This window comes from Phodopus roborovskii, unplaced genomic scaffold (assembly GCF_943737965.1).
Source record: "Phodopus roborovskii unplaced genomic scaffold, PHOROB, whole genome shotgun sequence".
NCBI classification, from domain to species: domain Eukaryota; kingdom Metazoa; phylum Chordata; class Mammalia; order Rodentia; family Cricetidae; genus Phodopus; species Phodopus roborovskii.
The window spans coordinates 8,367,445-8,392,794 of record NW_026126629.1 but is presented as its reverse complement, the minus strand read 5'-3'; the positions used below and the strand labels follow the sequence as shown (position 1 = coordinate 8,392,794).

The following is a 25,350-nucleotide window of genomic DNA, read 5'->3' as shown; positions in this document are numbered from 1 at the left end:
GTTCCCTGACATTTGTACTTCCGAATACACACACACACACACACACACACACACACACACACACACACACACACAAACTCACACACACACACACACACACACACACAGGCCTCCCACAGCACTAATTTGGAAATGGGAGCCTGTCAATAGTGAGCAAAAAGAGTTGAGCCAAAGTCTTGGTTGGTCTTGGGAGATGATCTGTCTTACTTCAGAGATGTAATCTATTAAAATCTTCACTGGCTCTGAATTTGATAATCTCCAAAGACAAAGCATGTGATATCCATTAAGTATTCTCAAGACACTAAAACCAAAATATTAAACTTCAAGTATATCTAGCTGTAATGCAACTTTTCTATAGTAAATAGTTAAACATAATACGGTAAACTCCCAAATTAAAGAACACAGGGACTTGCATGCTGTCTTTGGAGTTGGGCATACTCAGATGCTGGAATAAAAGAGACCTGGAAACTGAAAGCATATAATACATTTTGTAGTGACTAAGTGGTACACTCACATCTGAATTAAATCTCAACTGGCAAATGTTGCATGAGATGATTTGCTTTCTCCGGTGAGGAAGAGGAACCCCGAATGTATGGTTTATTACAGCTTTCTGAATAGGGTCCATCTGTAAGGAGAGAAAACACACACACACACAACAGATAGAAATAAAGGTTGTCAGTTTCACTGAATGTTGATTGTTTCATTAAATCCGCACAGCTCCTGTCTACTGTTTATGCTATGAAGAATGATTTTAGTCTAAAAAAAGGCATTTCTACTTTCTTGGGAAATAGATAACAATAAGCCCAAAGCATGGTATGATAAGAAGATGAAAAATGTTCCCATTAGTTTCTGTACACTAAGTGTTTTTCTCATTTAGGACCAACAATTGTCACAGTTTGATAATATCCATGTGTAATTAAAGATTTATGAAAACTCAAATTCTGACTAGTGTGGGCATTATAACACAAAAATTTGTTTATATCATTGCCCAAACTTGAACTTCATACCACATAGTAAAGTATGAATATTAATTATGTTCCATTATCCAATTTTAGTCTCTGTTTTGTATCATATACATACTGAAAGCACAGCATGCAAATCTAGTTTTGCAAGAATGTACACAAATAACTACACATTACCTCACTTGGTAGTCCATTTTTGACCACCATCTATAAGATACATGTCAATCTTCCATGGACTGACATTGGTAGAGTCAAAGTGTCTAGGCAAAAGTTCAGTTATGGCCACCCTAGTTCAGAGCAGAGTGAGCGACACCAAGCTCAATGTCCCCTGTCCAATTCTATTAAATGTAATAATATCCTTTTACCAAGCATTGTCCTTGAGGCCATGTGCAAATATCCCACTAATTAGTGTCAGATCAAAATTTTGCTCTGCGGATGGAATCTTTGATCACGTGTTCAATTTTTAAAGTTGGTATGAGGTTTAACTATAATGACTCATAAAAATTACTTAACATCTTTCTGTGTGCACTAAGAAACCAATAGGTATAGATGGCTACCTTGTAGAGTATGTGAAAGAAGAAAGTTAACATGAACCTCTAAACATTATTGGCATCACTACATGGTCATTTAAATTTTTCAATGTTATATACATGTGCACATGCAGATATACATATATTCATAAAGTCTATTAAATATTCCCATAATCATGAATTCTTTTCTTCTTTACTGTTATTGTTTCTTTTTGTCTTACTATATAACTCAGGTGGAGTTTGAACTTAATGTATCTCAGGCTGGTTTCAAACATATAATCTTTTTGGATCAGCTTCATGACAGTTAGGAATACAAGTGTGCATCACTACATTTATCTAGAAACTCTTAACCCATATTCATAAACTTTACTCAAAACTTCATGATGGCTTGATATAGATAGAAAATGATATAATACAATAAGAGTGGAAAACATGTTTAAGGAATGATACCTAATTTTCAGTTTGCTACATATTAGAAATCACTAATTTTCCTCCTCAAAACATTGGTCAACTTTAAACTGTAGGAGCCAGTCAACTGATCAGGTAAGAGACAGTTCTGGGTTCTGACATTTGCAAATCTTCAATTTCTTGTCTAATCTAGCATTTGAAATGTATATTTCAAATGGCACTCAGTGGTTATTAAATATCTTGCCCCTCAGCTTCGTTTACTCAACAATTACAGCAGTCCAAAGAACTCATGGGCATGACTTCTTTAAGTTGAGAATTTCAATGGGAAACGGAGTGCACATCTATAATTGCCAAAGAAGGGAGATCGAAGCTTTGAGGCCAGTTGATATTGATGCAAAGTGAAATGCCACATGACAGATTTTTTTTTTTCAGATTTTGGGTGTAGCCTACACTGTTCCAGTGATTTTTATGTTCATTTCCAAGTATTAATAAGTTACAAGGTCCCCTCATTGCACTGACTGCTAAGTCTTACCATGCTGGGTTTTTTTTAATGCATTCTTGGGTATTATTTGCATATAGTAAGACTCACCAATGTTAAATGTGAGGCCCAGAAACCACTGGTCCACTTTGTGTCACCACATTTTAATTTTATGTGGTACATATAGAATAGAGACATTTGTGTACCCTAAGAAAGTATTCCTGTCACCAAATTTTCACCATTTCCTTCAGTTCATATAAATGGTATTACAGAGCATGAAGGCATGGTGTTCAGTGTTCTTACAGCTTGTCATGCCATTACTTTCAACCACAGCTTCATCCTTTTCATTACTGAGTAGTGTTTCTTCAAGTGGTTACATCACAATGTATTTTTGCACTTAGCACTTGGCATATATTTGCAAATTTGCATGGTTTACAGCACATTATACATTATTCTTCTGCCTTGACAATTTACGTCTTCCTTAAATTTAACTCATTTCTTTTATGTAAGCACAGAAAACTAATAAAAAAAGTAGGCACTGTCCTCAACTTGGGCCTGGGAAAGGTGAGGGATCTGGTGTAGAATTCTTCTCCATATATACTGCTACGTTTTGCAAACCCAGTCAAGTTTGTATCACTCCCCTCAAGCCCTACTTAACCCTGTGTCCACAGAAACTGTAACAGTGAACCAAGTATGAGACCTTAGATGCTACACACAGCTCACTCTGCTTCCTGGGGTTGGCCTCATCTCTTTTTATATGCCATCCCTCAATCTATACTACACATGCAGAATGATTTCCTATAAACCCTTCAGGTAAAAAGTAGAATGAGGCTGCCAATTCAGACTACTTGTTCCTACCGTGTTCTGTTATGAATGTTCAGTGCACAAAACAGACCCATTTCTCTCAAGGCAGAAAGTGAGTTCTTTCCATCACCCATTGAGCCTTAATGATTAATAATTAAGGGCTATTATAGTTCCCTGTAAAGGTATTTTAAATTATAAACATTCTTCATATTTATATCAAAGATTTGCTCTGTAAGTGCATACCACTGGTTTTTATCTCCTGAAGGTGAGCAGCATATTATTTTGGTCTTTCAATAATACTGGAGAAACAGTATGTACTGGGTTGAATATCATGATTTTGTGTAAAGGGTTTCAGATCCAGATACTGCATGCAAATGTGACATGTTCTCAAATTCTTTTGCTTGGATTGAATGATACTTTGATCACTGTGACTATAAAATCAGATTTCAAGATGCAAAATAACATATTCTTCAGCAATTATTTTATTTTCCTATATACTTGGGGGATTTAACTGAATTGCATCTTACAAATGGATGTCACAAAGAATAATGACATCATCAAAAATCATTCAATTTCAGGAATCTAGACAAATTTCCCCTCTAATAGTGAATCTAGACAAATTTCACCTCTAACAGTGAAAATTAATAATAATGTTCCCTATAGAAATGCACACAATGTGTTAATATGAAGCAAAATTTGAATAATAACCAGTTCCACTACAGATATTAACTAACACATGACACAATGTACACTAAAGCCAGAACTCTCACATAGCCACTTAAATAGTTTTCCTAATTTTATAAATATATACCATATTTGCATGCAACGAAGGTCATATACATTTTCATCCCACAAATCTTGGGATCTCATCTGTTCAACAACTGCATCTTACAGTATGTGCATATCAGCATCAGAGTTCTACACAATGGAGCACAAAGGACATATATGTGCTCACAAAGGACAAGTATGTGCAGGACATATAAAAAGAGGGGTTCTTTGGTCAATGTGATTTTTTAAAAAATCAGATTTTCAACATAGACACTGATAGTACACAATGGGGAATTAAAATCTTAGAGACACAATAAGTGTATTTAAATGATTCTACAACAGTGTAAACACAGATTTGCTCCTTTTGCTTTTAAATTTGGCATGATTTTCCAGTGCAAACAGCAGTGTGAGTAGAAAATTTATTGTGAAAATGTGAGTGAAATATTAAGATTCCTATGTAAACAAAACACACAGAACAAACACCACAATACAGAGAACCCTCATACATGGAGTCTTGAGATACACACCAAAGACACCACATGGCACTCGGGAGAAAAAGTGACAGGATGGCAAAAGTCAACATGGAAAACGGTGGCACAATTGTCTGATTTCTAAGTAGGAATATTTGAAAGGGCAGAATTTCAAATTCTTTAACTTGGTCCCAAACACAAATGAAAGAGAAGAATGGCACTCTTACCTATTGCTATGCTTGTCTCATCTCTGGACTAAAATTACATTTCAAACTCAGCCTATGGCCTTATTTAAAGCCAAATGAGAAGTTTGTCTTCATTTAAGGCTTAAGGCCCTTTGTATTTCTATCCGAGGCCTAGGTTTTCATTACTTCCCCTCTGGGCTTTGTGTTAATCTGATACATAAATGAGTATGTCCCAGGGGCTACAGCCCCATATCTAGTTCTCTGCTCATGAAACCATTTCAAGTAAGCATGGAAGAAGCTTGACCCTCAGTTACATTTCTGCTCTGAGATATCACCTCTCCCTTTGTCCCATTGTTGTTGTGGCTTTAAAACTTTAAATTAAAGAATAAGAGCATAAATACCAGGAAATCTAGAAATGTTTGTTGTCCCTCTAGTGATATTTCTATCAATCCCGAACAACACCAATTCTAAAGGTGATACTCAGAGACACGTCTTACATGCTTCAGGTCCAAGAGTGTATTTTCATCCTAGCTTCCTGTAGAACTGTCGATATCCCTTGCTAATGTCACTAATTTCATGGGATTAGTAAAAGCAAAGCCAGCTAATACGTACAAAACTTCCATGCTCCCTCTGGCATGCTTGGGTGCCATAATCAAATATTTTTCCATGCATCAACATCTACAAATCTGTGTTCTCATGACATACCAATAACTATGAATCTCAAGAAAGTGCAGTACTTCATATTTTGAAACAGCAGTGAACCATGCAAGCTAAAATAACAATAACGCTGGAAAGATATGTCTGCTGGTAACAGGAATGTTATTCAAAAGCTTCTGCTTGGATTTAAAGTCCACATGAATGAATCTCAAAAACACCGATAAATAAAATAAGGATATGAACCATAAAATTTTAGGCTCCAATAAAGTAGCCTAAGTGCAGGGACGAGGGGATCCCAAATGCAGACAGTGAACCTTGTTCCCCAGAGTAGGGAGAAGGGCAACTGCCCCTCCTTTTCAACAACAAGAGATCCAAACAGGCCTGGCAGTCCAGAGATATAACCAAGGTTTCCTGATGAGAAGACTGGTCATTTCACCAAGCTCCTTCTACTGTGGAAAGTTCATTTAACTCAAAGAGAAAATCCTGGACTTACATGGCTAGTCTTTCAGGTGACTAGGCTTCATCCTGGAATCTGGTTTAAGGAGGTCACTGTGAAAATGGAGAATTGCCTTGGGGATTCTAGGGTGTTAGAATATGCCTCTCAGGAAATGAAGACAAATGCAAGTCAAATTACAACAGAGATGCATTTCCTTTAACTTAACTGTGTAACTTTCATTTTCTTATTCACTAGTAGAATACAATAGAATATGATTTCCCAAAGTGTCTGGGACATCATTATTTAAACTATATCCACTGTTGGATATTTAGGTGTTTCTCAATTTTAAATGGCCTTGCACTGGTCATCTCCATGTATGGGTTACTTACTAAGACCAACAGTGTTTGATATCCTAGAAAAGCTGTAAGGTTACAATTTGTTGTCTTTTTTCAATTGGCAAGACACTCAGTGCCCCAAAGAAAAAGCACTGACATAAAATGGATAAGAAGTCAGCACATCACATATAGACATAGATTCTTACCAGTATTCAATGCTAAATATAACCATGATGAGCAGTAACAGATAGTTGACTTGATAATAGTTAGAGTACCACACAGTGGCCTTATGGGGTCATAGGCATCTGTAACCACACCTGGCATTATCACCGGTTCTTATGCTCATGTTTCTTACACATCTACTTCTAGATCTCCTAGTGGAGTGAACAGCGGCTAGATTAAATCTAAGTGATTCTACTGTGTGTATAAAGAGCCCATTGCTGGTCCAGGCACACAGAAAGAAGCCTCATTATCATAGCTGCTTCTGCCACTATGTCTCATCAATGACATAGGCAACCCACTCTCTTCCAAAAGCAGGAAAGTCAGATGGAGACTGATCAGGGAGAGAATGAATTCAACCACAAGAAGAAAATAATGGCAGCTAATAAAAGTCAAGCACTTAAGTGGGAGGTTCACTGTCCATAAGGACCCATGCATCACAATGGATGATGTCCTCAGGGTAAGAGTGGCACCTTTATTCCCCTCCCCCTCTACAAAGATATATTTTATTTCTTAATTGCATGGAAGCCAGAAAGGACATTAGATTTAATGAAGTTGGACTTGTAGGTAATTATGAGCTACCTGGCATGTAAGCCAAACTCAGATCTTTTGCAAGATCAGCAAACATTCTGTCTATATCCATCTTTCTTCCTTTTAAACATGGAAGAATTTTTAGGTAACCAAATATGTTGGAACTTGGAGCAAGGCTCCTCTAGATGTGTGATTTAAAGTCAAAACCTCTAACACCTTTAATCTTTTTCAACTCCTTAAATATTTACTTGTTTATCATTTGTGTAGATGTCTGCACATGTAGAACATGCCACACTACACTTGTGGGGGTCACAGAATACCTTGAAGAAGTTGGTTTATCCTTCCATGATGTGGGGTCTAAGGACTGAACTCAGGTTATTAGGCTGAGTAGCCAGTCTCCTTAAGCAATGAACCATCTCTGAACCTTATCATTTTTAATAACATTATTTTATTAATTAATTATTTGTGTGTGTGTGTGAGAGAGAGAGAGACAGAGAGAGAGGGAGAGAGAGAAAGAGAGAGCCATGGCCCTGATGTGAATATCAGAGGAACTTAACTACTACTATGTAGTTCCAAGAGATCACATTCAGCTAATCATTCTTAGTGGCAATGACTAGCTGAGCCAACCACATTGCCTGCCATAACACACTTAATCTTAATTGCTATATTATTTTGTTGGCAAAATATCTGAACAACAAAAAAATATGGAGGAAATGTCTGTAACATCTAAATAAAGACAATAATTCAGATTATAGATTAACTTTAGAAAGCACAATGTAAAAGTTAAATTAATACTAATAAAATTGTTAACATTGATTAAGCATCAAAGTATGGAAGCATAAATGCATGTCTAGTCAAAACAAAACATACATAATATTCCCTGTTTATTGCAAAATGAAAGTTGAATGAAGAATATATTTTTTACATGGGAGGTTAGCAAAATTAAGTATGATGACAATAAGGGAACATAGTTGCTTCCTTTTATTTCTTTTTGTTTGTTTTTGTTTTTCTAGACAGAGTCTCACTGTGTAATCTTAGCTATCCTGGAACTTACTCTATAGATCACGCTGGTCTTGAATTCACAGAGATACACCTGCCTCTGCCTTCCAAGTGCAAGGATTAAAGGTGTGTGCCATCACTACGAAGCAAAGAAACAAATTTCTTAATGCACACAGATTACTGAAAAAAAAAATGGTTGTGCAAATACAAAAATGTGTTGATCTTCTCATTAGAGAAAACAACACTTTATTAAAGTCTATGGACATTTAAAAAGAAAAATAAAAGGTAGAAGAAGCACACTTCACCTTTAGCTCTGGCTATAGGATGTCTTCATCCAAGGGAAAATGTAAACTACCATCATTTCTCTTGCCTAATAACTAAAATAGGAAGCTTTGGAAACTGGTGGGGCAGTCAAAGCACTTCTTACAAACATAATCAATTTTCACCTCACCAAGTTTTGTGAGCCCCAAGAATCAAGAAAAAAGGAAAGAGTTCAAAAAAGTGTTATATCCTGAGACAAGAATAGAAACAAATTGAACTGAGTTCTTATTGAGCAGCCTACAAAATCTTTAAGTAGTTTTAAGACTTCACAATCTGAAAGTTGTGATATCTGTAGAAGAAGCAAACAATGACCTTGGTTTAAGCTACATTCCTGCTTCTGTTTGTTTAATTCAATAGATACAATTTGGGTGATAAACATTTTGAAATACACAGTTTCTCTTGTTTCTTCACAGATTTACTTTTATCATAATTCATTGTTAAATGCCTTGGAGGAATTTTGAATACCTGATGTCTCTTTTACAAACTTATCTGGAAGTAACCTGTATGATCTCTTCATGCCTAAAAGTTTCAAGACATAAATATACACATATGTGTACTTCAGTGCCCAGAAATAACTTCAGTGTGCAGAACACTTCATCCTACCACAGGACATAATGACCCATGTACATTGCTGTTCTATTCATAATAGTCAGAAACTGAAAACAACCTATGTGTCCTTCAACAGAAGAATGGATAATGATGGTATATTACACAATGGAGTATTATTTAGCTATTAAAAATGACATCATGAAATTTGCAGACAAATGGATGGACTAGAAAAACATCATTCTGCATGAGGTATTGCACATCCAGAAAGGTAAATTTGGTGTGTATTTAATTATATCTGGATATTAGCCTCTAAATGATAATACAGCTCCAATCAGTAGACCTGGAGAGGTTAGGCATAGAGGAAGGGACCAGGAAGAATACACACATCTTCCAGGGAGAGGAAAATAGAATATATTTTATGGGAGAGGAGGTTGGGAGTAGCTGGGATACATAGGGGAAGAAGAAACTATACTTATATTGTGTGAGAAAAAAACCATGATCAATATAAATCTATTTAAAATGTTAGCAAGAAAATCAAAAGAATTAATTTATTTAGGGTGATTTTCAGTTGTTCTTGACTAGGTCTAATTCTTTCAATGAATGTGAAGTGGCATGGGGATGCCCATGCTAAAATTCTAACATCTAAATAAAATATAATAGGAGAGCCATCAAGAATAATTGATTGCAGACTACAAAATAACAATAGGTAAGAAATCTACTTGATACAACTATGAACTCACTTCTTAAAGAAACTAACTTCAGTTCAACACTGCAAAAGCTACTAAGGAACAATGACATAATTCTTTATGGATAATTACATCTATATAAAGTAAAACTTGCTTTGAAATAGTCATAAGATCTACCATAGCTTCCCAGTAAAATGTGTAATTCTGAAGTGGAATTCAGCTGAGGAATGGTTCAATACAACAAATATTTGGTAATTGTCAAAAGGGAGGATACTCTGATTCCTCAAACAGTAGTTTTCACTGTGAAACAAACAAACCCACTATCTAAATACTTTGTTTTTATTCCATATTGATATATGATATCATCCTAGTAAGTCTCCTCCACATTAAGACTTTATTTGTTAAAATATTTTTCACTATTGAACTGACTTCTTTGTATGCTTAGATTTAAGATACCATAGTTGAGTTATTGTACTCAGGTACCTCTCAGTACCATGAAATCTTTATAAATAAAAATTAGTTAATTAAAACCCTGTTAAATAAAAAGAATGGTTGTTATAAAGTCTTAGCATGCATAGCACAACAATTCTAGAATAGCAAGTTCATACAGTTACAACTCTAGATCTTATATTACAGATTCAGGAAATTCAGGAATTAAGTGATAATGAAACATCTTAATTTATTTTACTGGGGTTTATTCAGCCCAAGAGAAGTCAGATTTCATATGGAACTGGTACTTCAGGGCTCAACCTAGACAAGGCTTCCTGTGAGATAGTTCCAGAATGAGGGTTCAGCAGACAGCATTAATGTCATCATTTTCTTAGCCCATAAAGTATCTGGTATTTCCTAGAAATAGCAGCATATTTTCTCAATACATTTCTCTGCTACATAGATAAAAACAAAGTGAATCCTGCTCTCCTAGAGGATCAGAGCTCTGTTCCAGCATATATATATTGCTGTTCACATAACTCCAGACCCTTTCCCAGACTCTGAAGGTGCTTGCACTCATGTATACATTCACACACAGGTATACACATATTTATTATACATTTTATTAAAAATTTAAAAAGTATCAACCCAGAAGTAAATCTATTCATTTTTTTTATTATCATGAGGGTTTTATTTTCCAGCTAGTTGACATCATTACACAAAATGATAACATATTTAGATATCCCAACACTAAAAATTAGAAAATTTTAATATGTAATCATCACTAGACTTCATCTTTTTCCACAAAAATGGTTAAAGTTCTATTTTAATATGCTCCTCTAGGAGAGCAGGGTTCACTTTGTTTTTCTCTATGTAGCAGAGAAATGTGTTGAGATGTTCTCTGTGTCTCTCTGGAGATGGGTTCAAGAAGGGATATGATGTAGAGAACAAGGGAAATGCTCAGGAAAATGGGACATCTATATCATACACCCTCCCCATGAGCTTGGGGATCATTGTTGAAGAGTACGAGGATGAGGAGGACTGCTTGCAAAACAGCATCCTCTGGACACAATAGCAGCACTCACAGCAGCTATGGCTGCCTACACATCATTTTGAATTTTACTTCAACTACTTCAGGACTTCCCTGTCACATCTACAACTTCATACCCTCTTTAAATAATCCATTAAGTTTGATTGGCACTGTCCTATCCATATATGCATGGATAAAGAATAATCCACTAGAACATGAGCAACATACTGAGGGCAATTTCCTGAAGAAAACTGACTGCTCACAAATCAAAATTCCAGCATGGATAAGCAAAAGCTCACAAAACCCGACTGAGCCTAACTGAGTAGCTTTGGAAGAAGAAGGCTATTGGGGATCTCTGCATTCACAGATCAAAGGCTGAGGTTGCTTCCCAATACACATAGGAGATGTGCCTATTTAAAGCAATAGCTGCGTCCCCAAACATTGTATATATGAGGTAGGACATCTCAGAAAGCCATAGAATAAAGAGGTCAGAAGAGGCCTCTGGTACTTTAACAATGGAAATCATTAAAGATGACTCTGACACATGTTAGGCACCTATCGAATACAGATTCAACAGCAACATAAACCAAGAGTGACAGTTCTGTTTACTGTCCACCATCTTTGAGCATATAACAGGATATCTCCAATCAATGACCAAGAAAAGAAGAATACACTAACATCTATTTTTTTCTTCTTAATTTCACCTTTTATTTTTTTTGTGTGTGTGTGTGTGCATTCTTATTTCTTTTAGTCCCCTGTGATTTCTCCATTTGCTCTATTTATTACATTTTAGCATATTTTTACTTTATAATATTTAAACATATTACATTTTATAGATGTATTTTTAAATTGTTAATCATCTCTGTGTATTTGTGTGTTTAAACAATGAACTCAAATGCCTAGGGAGGCCAAATGAGGGCATTGATATCCTTGAGATGGAGTCACAGGTAAGTTGCTCAGCATTGGTGTGTAACAAAACTTAGGTCCTCTGAGAGAATTACAGGAGTGTTTAACCACTAAAACATCTCTCCAACATCCCCAATGTGTAATTAAAGGTAGTTTCCCTTCACACATTAAATTTTGTTTACTTACTTTTTAATTACTAGACAATCTTTTTCTTTTTTATATTCTTTATTTTCCAACCACAGTATCTTACTGTCTAGATTTTCCTCTATTACATTTTAGCAATATTCTTACTTTATTTGTACTGCATTAATTTATTTTGTTTAATTTTGTCTGGTTAGTTTTTTAACCCATATTTTAATTTTTTATTATTATTTTATTTAATTTTATATAACAAAGTCCAATTAAATGAAAACAAACATTTATATACAATATTTGGGAATGTGGGTGTCGTTCTTTCCAAACTACTTCCTGCTGGTAAGGGGCGCTGTCATGGGGGATTCGAAGAAGATTCAGATATCCTGGCTCTAGTCTGTAGGGCTGTTTTGTCCACCCATATTTTAATTTTTATACTCCTTATCTTCATCCAATTTTGCTTTCAAATTTTCTCAATGTTGAAAAATCTTTTGGTATTTTTCTACTCAGTAAGTATTTTCTAATCTTTTTCCTTTTTCTGTCCCCCCCAATAACAGTATTCTCTGTCTATTTTTGTCTCATGCTCTCCTCTTCCCTGCCCTCTTTCCTTTATCTAATTCACTTCTGTTTGCAAGTTTTACTTTAAATAATGTTTTTCTTTTACCATTTTCTGATTCTTAGTTATTGTTTAGTTATTATTGAGGTATTAGTGGTCTTTAATCAGTTTTAACCCTCTCTACACATCTTACCATATGGTGTCATTACTAGTGTAATCCCCCTCTCTTCCCTGAGTGGTTCTGGGGACTAAGCTTTCTAGAGAATGCTGCTCTATAAGATAACCAAATGGAACAAGAAAAAAACACACTGCATCATAGAAACACAAGAACTATGAAAAGCAGGGTAACAGGACTCCTCCGAAACATCATAATCCTCCAACTACTGAATTCCAAGATGATGACTTTAAGGGCATACAATCAAGCAGTTGAATTTTACCCATGGGGGAATTCAGCAGCATGGATGAGAAATTTACCAAGAAAAAGAAAGAAAAAACATTATATAACTGGAGAAATGTATCATCATATAAATGATATAACATGAAAAGCTATCAAGTAAAATTGTCAGCTCATACAAAGACAAACTTATGATAACATCATCAGATCTCTCATCAGCAACATAAAAGCCAGCCAGGAGTGGATGATACACTTCAAACACTGAATGTGAACAGCAGGCAAAACAGATACAGCCAGCAAAACAATCTCACAAAATTGAAGGAATCTTGTCTGTAAACCTGTAAGGTGGCTAGACTACTTTGGGTGTGGTTTCAGGCAGATGGAAGAGGAAAGAGGGAAGGTTGAGGAGTGGCTTCTGTTAGAATGCTCTTTCTGGTGGGTCAGCCAATCCAGTAGGAAAGGCAGAAAAATGTTCCCCATGGTTCTTCGTATTTTTCTATGTAAGTGTTCCCCCAATAAGTACACATTTATCATTTATCTTGGGTCTAGTGAAATCTTTACACCTATGCCTTCACAAAACTCTAAGATAAGCATAGTTTTAGAAAGTCTATGACCACTAAGCTAGTACTATACAAAATACAGAAAAACAATACTATAGTCAGAGGAGGATAAAAGACCCTTGCAGTCATGAGAACACAGAAAATAAGTCAATTCGTGACTGAAATAGATGAAAAAAGGTATAAGGAAATCCATTATATCCAACACAATAAGCCAGAAAACTCATAATATGAACAAAGGAGATGGGGAGAACAATAGTAACCCAAAAAGAACCACCACAGAAATGAGTAAATGTTTCTTAGTAGTAGCTTTAGATGCAAATGGCCCAACTCACTAATAAAGAAACACCGAAAAGAGGGCTGGATCAAAACATTAATTGTATCCAATTATCTTTGTCTCTAAGTAACACTGTAGTAGAACAGACACCCACAGACTCAGAGCCAAAGAAGGAACATCAACCTACAAAGGGGATGGAAGTTAAAACACAACCTAAAATAACTATTTTAATATCCAACAAAACCAGTTCTCAAACCAAAAATTAGTCAGAAATAGTAAAAACAACACCACTACATAACATCAAGAAGATAAAATAATTGCAAACACACTATCACATTGGAACTTCTAATTTCTCAAAACACTATAACCAGCATGAAAGATCTGGTTCTAATACAGTAATAGTGGGAATGTCAATATCCACTGTCAACTTTAGAATTAAAATCAACAAAGATGAGCTGGTGAAATAACAGATAAAGATTCCTTCCATCCAGCCTGTTGTCCTGATGTTCTTTACATCACCCCAGTGAAGTCTGTAAAACAGACCATACCACAAAATAAATCTTAATAAATAAACTCTCCACAGAAACAAAACTTTCTCACAATTTATCAGATCTTATAATATAAAATTAAACTAGAAATCAATAGCAAGAGAAACTACAAACAATACTCAGCTACTTGAAAGTAAACAATATATTGTTGGATGACTACTGAGCCATCACTAAATAAACCAGGAAGAAAATATTAAAAATTCCTGGAAGCAAATGATGATGAAATCAATCTCATAAGCCCTTTGGAGTATAGCTAAGGAACCTCTGAGAAGAAATTAAAACATTTCAAGAGTGCAAATAAATAAGCAGTGTTGCACCTCCATGTCTTAGAAAAACATGAATAAGACAAACCCAAAATCAATAATCACAAAGATAACAAAGGTCAGCATAGAAGTTAATACAGGGAAGTTTTAAGGGCAATATCTGAATTAATCAAACACAAAGAAGTATCTTTTAAAAATGAAATAAGATTAGCAAATCTCTAAAAGTAACTGAGAGAGAAAGAGAAACAGAGAGAACTCAAATTAACAGACTAAGATATGAAAAGGAAGCATGGCAACAGCACTGAAATCCATCTGACCATCACAGAACACTATCAAATGTGTATTGTAAAGAGAGTGGATAACTTGAAGAAATAGATGCAACATGACTAAAATAGTAATAAAAAGCTTCCCCTTCAAATAAAGGCCAGGATCATACAGGTTCAATTATGAATTCTATCCAATCATTAAAAATGAGCTAACACCAATGCACTTCGAGATGTTCCACAAAGTAGAAAAGCAATAAATGAAAACAAAATCCTTCAACATAGCCAGATTATCCTAATATCAACATAAGACAATGATAAAGCAATATAAGAAAGTAAACTATAGAATATTTTTTCCTGATGATCATTGATCTAAAAATGGTCTCAATAAACTCAACAAAGAAAAAGTATATGCTTACTGGCTTGGTTCCCTACAGCTTGTTCAGCTTGCTATAACTTCTCCCCAGGGATGACATCACCCACAACAGGCTGGGTCTTCCAACATCAAGTACTAACTAAGAAATTGTCCTCATGCCTGCTCACATGCAGTCATATTAAGAAATCTCTCAGTGTGGTTCCTTCTATTCAAATATGTCTGGATTTATGTCAGACTGACAAAAATCAATGAGCTTACACATGAAAAACTCAAGGAATTACTAATGAATTTTTTTGGAGGAGGGTTACACAGGACTCACTGTAGTGGGATATTCACTTTGTCTCCTTCTGTGGCACTGACCATGCCCATTGGGGGGGTGGAGCCAGAGGCAGAAGTGACCTGTGGAAGTAGGTCTGAGGAGGAGCCAGGGAACACTCTTGCTGGTGGCATGTGGAGAGGAATTTCAAGATGGAGGACCTACAGGGTAGGATGCCAATCTCTCTCTCTGGTAAAATGAGACTATGTGGAAACATGTAGATAAATAGGAATGGGTTAATATTTAAGACAGAGCTAGCCAATAAGAAATGTTAGTAACAGGTCAACAGCATTATACCTAATTCAGGGTCTCTGTGTGTTATTTGGGGCTGCTGCAGCTCTGGGCCCAGGTTAGCAGGAAAAAAACCTTACTCCTAACAACTCATAGCAAGAGCAAAGTTGCCAGTTCAGGACAGAGTCTTTCTCCTAAGTCTCAGGAGTTTTAATCAGTTGATTCCTAAGAACTTCATGTCACAGTTGAACAAAGAAATTCCAGTGAATAATGATTACTGAGTTCTTTCAAAATCTTACCTTTATTTAAAATTTCATGATATTTTATGATTTAATTTTTAGAATGCATAGAGCCAATGTTTAAAGATAAGGGCCAGCTGATTAATTGAAGAATCTATGAATAATTTAGCTATCTCTGCAAGAAGATCAGTGGGCAATCTTAGTGAGATAATTCATAAAACATTTAAAGAAAGTGAAGAAAGAACTAAATAAGTGAATGCTATATCATATTTATGGATGGAGAGATTCACTATAATGAAAACTGTTATACTGTTGTATCCAAATTCAACTGTCAATGTGACAATAATAATAGTAATAATAACAACAAGACTTGGCAGGAAAATTCTAAAATTTACTCAGGACAAAGGGGGGACCAAGCATAGAAAAATTTCTCTTTTAAAAAATGAGAACATAAACAGCCCATGCTCAATTGGATATCAAGCTCTCTTATAAAGGTAAATGTCTATTGAGATGGTGATATTCACTTTAAGAAAGAGAAGGAGACTTTGGTAAAATACCTGAAGTAGCTCTGATGTGCATAAGTTATATGGCCATTCAGGTCTCTACACAGTAGCTGTTACTGGTCATTGATAATAGACTGGAATTTTTCTATAAACAAAAAAGGAAGATCTCCTTTTTAGAAGCAAGTCATGGTGCCACCTACCTGCAATTACACTCAGGATGGGAAGCAGGAGGATCCTGATTTTGATTTGAATTACATAATGAAACTTATTTAAAAAATGATGACAGTAATAGCCACACATAACCACACTCTCACTATGCCCATGTGCTATCACATAAGACAGACACATCACTGGTATAAAAATCAGATAGAATGAGTATTTAAAGAATTTGTCACCAACAGAAAATATTGCAATTGGGTTTGTACCACATACTGCACAAACTAAATGGGAATGGAAAAGAAATTTCGCAAGACACAGATCATATTTCAGTATCCTTAAGGTAAGAAAACACTGTAAATATTTTAATTATTAGATAATTTAATTATTAGATAATTTAATTATTAGATAATTATTAGTTTTACATTATGGGAATTGAATCCAAGATCTTGTACATGGTACAAGGTTATTGCCCTACCAAAGAGCTATTTTCTAGAACTTTTAAATTTTAAAAGAGACAATATCTTTCAAAGTTGAGCAGCATGGTCTTGAACTCATCTCTGTCTCCCAAGGAAAAGAATTTTATAAGGAGAAAATGAGAGAAAGTTTAATTTTAAAAGAAATCTGTCCTCCAAAAATCATTGTAAAACAACAAAGCAACAAGTACCAAATGTGACAAAGGGTTAAAGTCTGTCACATACAATGAATGTCAACAATTTAATGAGAATCTATGATTGGTTGAATGTAAATGTCCCCATAGGCCCATAGATTTTAATACTTGATCACCAAGGAGTGGCACTATATAAAAGGAATAAGAGGTGTGGCCTTCTTGGAGGAAGTGTATCACTCGGGGATGTGTTTGGAGGCCATCACTTCCTACTGCCTGAGGATCTGAAGGTAGATCTCTCTGCTAATTCTCCAACAGAACCATGTCTGCCTTATGTACCACCATGCTCCTTCCTGTGATAATAATTGACTAAACAATTAAAACAATAGACAAGCCCCAATTCAATGATTTCTTTTATAAGAGTTACTGTGGTTATGGTGTCTCTTCACAAAAATAGAACACTGACTAGAAAGAAATCATAATATAATAAAATGACTATTTACAGATAAGGAAAAGTTTATGTTCAGAAAAAATACGAGAAATTAATTTATCTTGTTAGTAACTAGAGAAAATACTATACATTTGATACTACTTTGGACTTTACCATTGAATTTATTGCCATGATCTTTTAAAAGTGTACAGCACTACTGACCATTGACCAAGATATATGAAAACAATGATACCTTGAACCTCTAGGGAGGGGTTGTAAAAACAAGACAACTTTTCATAACTTCTATAGAAGGTAAGACCCTAGCACTATGAAAAACAGAGGTTCAACTCCTAAACAGACTGTAGAGAATTTCTATACAGTTATGTGTAATACAACAATGTACATACAACTTTGTACAAGGTGTGTATGAGTGTTAATAGAGACTGACTTTGTAAATAGCAAAGACCCAGGCATCTGTAGGGAGTAGATCAAGTCTGTGGTCTATTCATACAGTAATCAGCTGTGAAGCATGATGAACAATGAATTACAGGTAAATGTTTTCATGGAGATGAATCTCAGATAGTAGCATTAAGTGGGAAAAATGTGTGTGTGTGTGTGTGTGTGTGTGTGTTTCATGTGATAGTCCCACAGTGTCAAACACAATACACAATCTGTTATTCAAAGTATATATTTAGGTACTTTTACCTACATACTTTGCATTTATTCTTTGAAAAGTGTAAGCATGTATACAATGAATTCTGATCATATCCACTATTACTTCTAGCATCCCTGAGGGCCCCCTATAATATTTCTCTCTCCAAATTCCTTATCCTCTTTTATTTTTTAGAAACATTAGTGCTGCTCATACATCCATCAGTGTGGAGTCATTTTCTGTGTTACATATGAGCTAATAGTGGTCATCCCACAAACAAAAGTGATTCACACCCCCCCACACACACGCACAGCAGCTAAAACCTGCTCATAGCCCCTCAGGTAGCATGGGGCTTCAGCAGTCCCTCCTTGTTCCCTGCTAGTTTTCACGGGGTTGATCTTATTCAGGTAACCACATATGCTATGTGTTTCTATATGTGCATCTGTCATACCGTGTCTAGAGGACAGCATTTTGCAGCTCTATATTCCATCATCCCACTCTTATATTCTTTTCTTCCTTCTTCCATGATATTCCCTGAACCTAGGGGTAAGTCTGACATAGGTGTTCCAAGACACTTTTTTCTTTCTTTTATTTTTAAGTCTTTTTTAATCAATTAATTATATTTGTTTTGTTGTCTTTGAAAGAGGGTCTCTTGTAATCTAGCCTGGTCTCCTAATCCTCGTGTCTCGGCTTCCAAAGGTATGCCTGTCAAGACAGCTAAAATTTGAGGTAGTTTTTTTTAAAGGCCTTTCTGTGTTGCAGAAGCTGCCCTTGACCTCTGTATCCTCCTGCTTCATTCTCCTACATGCTGGAAGGCTCAAAGGGTGAGTGACTCTGACTAGGAAGCAAGGACCTGAAAACACCAACAGCAAAGAGCACAAGTTATTTGAAAATGAGTGTTCAACCCATGAGCCCATGAAATTCAAGACAGTAATGAATGCAACTCAAAACAAAATTATAAACTTAAAAGTATTGTGAGGCTGTTTTTGTGTGTGGCATTCAATTGCATGACTGGCAGGAACTTTGTAGATGATAAAAATTGTTAAAGCAATATCGCACTTAATAAATGTATATTTGTTCTCATTAGAGCAGTTTTGGCTTCATAGAGTATGTCACAGAAATGTGTTGCTTCCCATGTGTTCCCCCCCCCCCCAGGACCAGACAGCTGAACTGGCACCACCGGATGTTGCATGTGCTTGTGGTGGTAATTGGGCAATGAAACACAACACTATCAGTAATGTTTAACCTACCACTGCAATCAATAGGTACTTAACTCTATTTAAAAGATGTGCAAGTATTCTTCTTTGATTATTAAAAGTGCTTCCATACCTCAATTGCATCTCATACTTCACAAGCTGCACATCACAGTCAGCCCTCTGGTTCTCTCAACACGGGCACATAAAATCTGAAGGCACTCAAGCCCAGCTTTCTGCTTTCCTGTCAATTATTTTTTTAATAAAAAATAAGCACAGCCTCTTGTTTGTTACTATTTTAATCCAAGCATGGCTTTGGCAATATCTCAAGAGATAAAAGATAAAGTACAGACGAAGGAAGATTACTCAATGATGAGAGGTCAGATGGCTTTTTAATTGAAGGGAGGGGTATCTTGATACGCCCCATAATTTGGAAGAGATTTGTGCAAGTGTTCAAAGATTATAACCTAAAATGGCATTATATGCAAACTAGGGACTCATACTTGGTATGTGTCAAGGATTGTGTTATGAGGTAAAAGCAGCAGAACTTAACATAGGTCTTCTCAGCAATTTTAAGGTACAACTGAGATTCTGCTGGAAAAAGTTAGATATGTCATCACATTAATTGGAAATATCCAAATGAGTTTGTAAAATATTTATGGAGAAGGTAGCAACCATAATGTGTCTTGAAAGGGGAATATTCCTGAAACTGTTTTTTCTAAATATATTTAATATTTCTAAAACTATTTTTCTTACCAGACTATAGCCAGGAGAATAGAAGAAAGCAGAAGTTTGGAGAATTGAAGTGTTCATTTTATATTTCATGATTTGATGATGGACAAAAACACTGATAGTGAAAAAGTGGCCAACTTGCCTTTTTTACTAGAGGTATTGAAGACAAATATGAGGTTACTGAAGAATTGGGTTCTTTATGACCATTAAAAGATACAACAAACTCAAGAGATTACTACAAAGCATCAAAATGATGTCTAAACGATGTTTTATGTCCATTGTCAGTGTGCCTGGTTTGGTTACTAATAACACCCAGTAATGTAAAAGAGCACTACTAACTCACATTCAGGGAAGTATTTTTACACAGTGGTACATCAAGGAAAGTTATGCACAGAGGAATTAAAACTGGTCGGTGCCAGGCAAATTGTCATCAAGACTGAATTTCATAAGGGACAAGGAACTAAATTATCTCCAATCCCTGGAATTCCTTGAGTGATAAGACTGATAATAGTGACAACATTTGCTTTCTGGAATAAGATGGCTAATGCTAAAAAGATTTTATAGAAAACTTCACCTATTCCTCCTCTGATCCTGACCTATAACTTCAGAAGGCTTTGCCTTACTAGAGGCCAAGCCAGATCTAGAAAGCCTGGGCAATTCTCCTCATTGCCCACTAAACCCCTTTTAAGCCCACCCAACAACCCCAGACTATATACTCTCCCCGGGCTCCAATCCTGGTATGCAACTTCAGAAGAAGTCTTCTGCTTTATTGGAGACCAGACTGGAGCCAGAGAACACAGTTAAGATCCCATCCACCACCCACTAACACTTCTTAAAGTTTGTCCAACAAACTCAGATTTCATCCCCTCCGATGGGCTCCATAATAGGGCCCATAACACAGGCAGCTTTGTGGGAGGCCATAGTGATTCTAAAGACCCCAGATAAGACACCAATAACTGCCAATTAAACCCCTTTAAGTCAGCACAATAACCCCTTCCCCTGGGATCCATATCCTGGTCTACAACTTTAGAAGGAGACTTCAGTTTTATCAGAGGTCAGGCAGGATCTAGGAATCCCAGCCCTGGCAGTAAACTTCTGCTGCACTGGAGGCTTTACAAGGAATCCAGACACCAGGAATGTACCCGGAACATAGGTACCTAACACCCCAGAGATTTCACAGGCCTCCAAAAACCCAGCAGACATCCTAGGGGGCATGAAGACTCATCAGTCACCATAATACTTGGCCTCTTAAGGCAGAAGACAAGAGAGGAAATGAACCAAGAAACAAAACACATTAGCACAGAAGGCAACACCTAGACCTATAACCATCTCAAACCCAGATACCTAAACACCAGCGTAAGAACAAAATCAATAGCAGAAAGAGCAATATGGCACCACCAGAACCCACCTTTCCTATGACAGCACGCACTGAACAATCTAACACAGCTGAAGCATAAGAAAATGATCTTAAAAATAACTGTAGGAAAATAATACATTTTCGAAGAGGAAATGAAAAAAAAGTGAAAAATGAAGAAATCAATAAATCCCAATGTTAAAGGCCAAGAAAAAATAAACAGGTGAAGGAAACAGTTCAAGACCTGAAAATGAAAATAGAAGCAATAAAGAAAACACAAACTGAGTGAATTCTGGAAATGGAAAATCTGGGTAAGCAAATGGGAGCTACAGATGCAACTGTCACCAACAGTATACAAGAGGTGGAAGAGAGAATCTCAGGATTTGATGATATGATAGAGGAAATAGACTCATCAGTCAAATAAAATGTTAAATCAAAAAATTCATAATATAAAACATCCAGGAAATTTGGAACACTGTGAAAAGATCAAACCTAAAAAATAATAGGAATAAAGGAGGAGAAGCATCCCAGCTCAAAGGTCCAGAAAATATATTCAACAAATTCATAGAGGGAAATATTCCCAAATTAAAGGGAACATGTTTCTAATTAGTACAAGAAGCTTACATAACACCAAATGGACTAAACCAGAAAAATGTCCCCTTACCATATAATAAGAAAAGCACTAAATATAAAGAATAAATAAAGAATATTAAAAGCTGCAAAAGAAAAATCCAAGAAACATATAAAGACATATGTATCAGAATTAACCCTGACTTCTCAGTGGAGACTCTAAAAGCTAGAAAGGTCTGGAAAGATGTCTTGCAGACTCTAAGAGACATTGGATGCCAGCATAGACTACTATACCAAATAAACTTTTCAATCACCAAAGATGGAGAAAATAAGACATTTCATGAAAAGTTAAAATTAAACACTATCTATCCACAAATCAAGCACTAAAAACAGTACTAAAAGGAAAACTCCAACCCAAGGACATTAACTACACCCACAAAAATACAAGCAATAGGATAAACTCACACTAGCAAAACCCAAAGAAGGGAAACACATAGCTATCTCTTTTCCTCTCTCTTTGATTAAAAATCAATGGCCATTAATATTCATCAATTTCACTGCATTCATATCACCAATAGAGAGACACAGGCTAAGAGAATGGATATGAAAACAGGATCCATCCTTCTGCTGCATACAAGAAATATGTATCAACATCAAATACCTCAGAGTAAAGGGTTGGAAGAAAATTTTCCAATCAAATCAAATGGAATTAGGAAGCAAGCTGGTGTACCTATCCTAATATCTAACAAAGTAAACTTCAAACCAAAATTAATCAAATGAGATGGAGAATGGAATTGCATACTCATCAAAGGAAAAATCTACCAAATAATGTTTCAGTTCTGATCATCTATGCCCCAAATGTAAAGGCACCCATATTTACAAAAGAAACATAACTAAAGATTAAAACACAGGTCAAACCCCATACATTAATACTGGGAGTCTTCAACCCCCCACTCTCAACAATGGATAAGTCATACAGACAGAAACCAGACAGAGAAATAACAGGACTAACAGATGTTATGACTCAAATGCATGAAACGGATATCTACAGAATATTTCACCAAAAAGCAAAAGAAAATATCTTCTTCTCAGCTTCTCATGGAAACTTCCCCAAAATTGATCATATACTTTATCAAAATGCAGGTCTAAATAGATATTTCAAAAAATTGAAAATAGCCCTCTATATCTTATGAGATGACCACAGATTAAAGTTGGAGTTCAAGAACATCAAAAACTACAGAAAACCTACAAACTCATGAAAACTGAGCAACTCACTACTGAGTTACCACTGGGTCAAGGAAAAAAAAAAATAAAGAAAATAAAGAATTCAACAAAAATAAATGCACAACAAACCCAAACTTATGGGACACAATAAAAGTAGTGCTAAAAGGAAAGTTCATAGCATTCATACTTGCAACTTAATAGCACACTTGTAAGCTCTAGAACAAAAAGGAGCAAACACGCCCAAAAGGAGTGAGTAGGAAATAATCAAACTCCCAGGGCTGAAATCAATAAAATGCAAAGAGAACAATACAAAGAATCAATGAAACAAGAATTTGGTTCTCTGGGAAAATCAACAAAGTACATAAATCCATATCCAAACTAATTAAAAGGCATAGAAAGAATATCCAAATTAACAAAATTAGAGGCCAAAGGGGGCACATAACAAAAGACCCCTGGGAAACCCAGAGACTCATTAGGTCACTTCAAAAAACCTGTATGGACAAAATTGGGAAATATAAGAGAAATGAGCAAATTTCTTGGTAGGTAACACCAAACATAAAATAAAATCAGATAAAGAATTTAAATAAACCTATAACCCCTAAAGAAACTAGAAGAATAAAAGCAGTCATTTAAAACAGTCACATGCACACACACACACACACACACACACACACACAGAGAGAGAGAGAGAGAGAGAGAGAGATAGAGAGAGAGAGAGAGAAAGCCCAGGGCCAGACTGTTTTAGTGCAGAAATCTCCAAGAAATAGACCAGAATAATTCCAGCTAAGACTCCTAGCAATAGCAGACACATATTCTGAATTGGCCATCTCTTGTGACCAGACAACACTTCAAGTGGATGTTTGTGGGACACCAACCAGGCCACATAACCTTTGACCTAAAGTCTCTCCTCCCCTTTGGAATGTGCTGGGATTAAGGGTAGGCTGATTGTGGAAGTGATCAACCAATGTCTAATGTAGCCTAAAACCCATACCAGTGAGTGAGCCCAACCCCTAACACTGCCTTGAGCACCAGGGCCACAGATTGTATGACCCAGAGACTTAGGATAGAACCATACAGGACTGGAGGAAACAAAATGTCAATGTAATGATGCCTGATGATATTCTGTTATATTCAAATTTTGGTGCCTAGTCCAATTGTCATCAGAAAGGCATCATCCAGCAACTTGTGGAAACTGGTGCAGACTCACAGCCAAATATTAGGCAGAATTCAGGGAATCCAGCAGAAGGAGGGGTGGAGGGATTATAGGAGCCAGGGTGTCAAGGACATCACAAGAAAACCTACAGAATAAACTAACCTGGACTCTCATAGGGGCTCACAGAGACTGAAAAAACAACTGGGGAGCCCTCATAGGAAAGACCCAGGCCCACTGCATAATTGTTACAGTTGTGTAGCTTGGTCCTCTTATGGGACTCCTAACAGAGGGAGTAAGGGCCGTTTTTTACACTTTTACTGGCTTTTGTAAACCTACATTCATACTGGGTTGCCTTGCCCATCCTTAATACATAGGGAGATTATATATTTCACTGTACTTTAGTAGCATACACTAGACATGGAAAGTCAGAAAAAAAATGTCTGAACAAATATTCCAAAATGTTCCTTTATCTGCTTTCAATCACTTTCTCTTGCTTGTGATACCTTGTTTCAATAAACAAAGGCATTTTACAATGCCTTTGTATTTTCTTGCCAAAGGAAAAAGAGATGCAATATAAATTCATTCTTCTATTAGTCCTTCCTGAGTGAGGAAAAAAAATCACTGAAGGCTTATTAGCATGTCAGAGAAAACACATTTTTAAAATCATTTTTTCATGAAGAGTTTTCTCTAATGTATTGATTGTCTAATTAAATACCATAATAATTAGTAGCTTTATAAGCCAACTGTATTGAATCCAATATGAATATAAATTAACATATGGAGAGTCAAAACTGCCTATTACATTATCTTCATATAAAGAGCACACAAGATAGATAACTTGAGTGCTGATAACCAATACTACAGTCCCATCCTGACCTTGATTTATCAGGAACTGCCTGCTTTCAGGATCCCAAGACTTTT

The 25,350-nt window shown here is 35.9% G+C and overlaps 1 protein-coding gene across 3 annotated transcripts in view; it reads right to left on the bottom strand.

The window, feature by feature from the left end:
• Znf385d (zinc finger protein 385D) overlaps positions 1-25,350 on the bottom strand; it is a 653,823-nt gene that overhangs the window by 131,702 nt on the left and 496,771 nt on the right. For all 3 annotated transcript variants that reach the window (XM_051206780.1, XM_051206781.1, XM_051206782.1), the window contains exon 3: positions 515-625. In XM_051206780.1, coding sequence (XP_051062737.1) covers positions 515-625 — 111 coding nt within the window. The remainder of the gene's footprint in view (positions 1-514; positions 626-25,350) is intronic.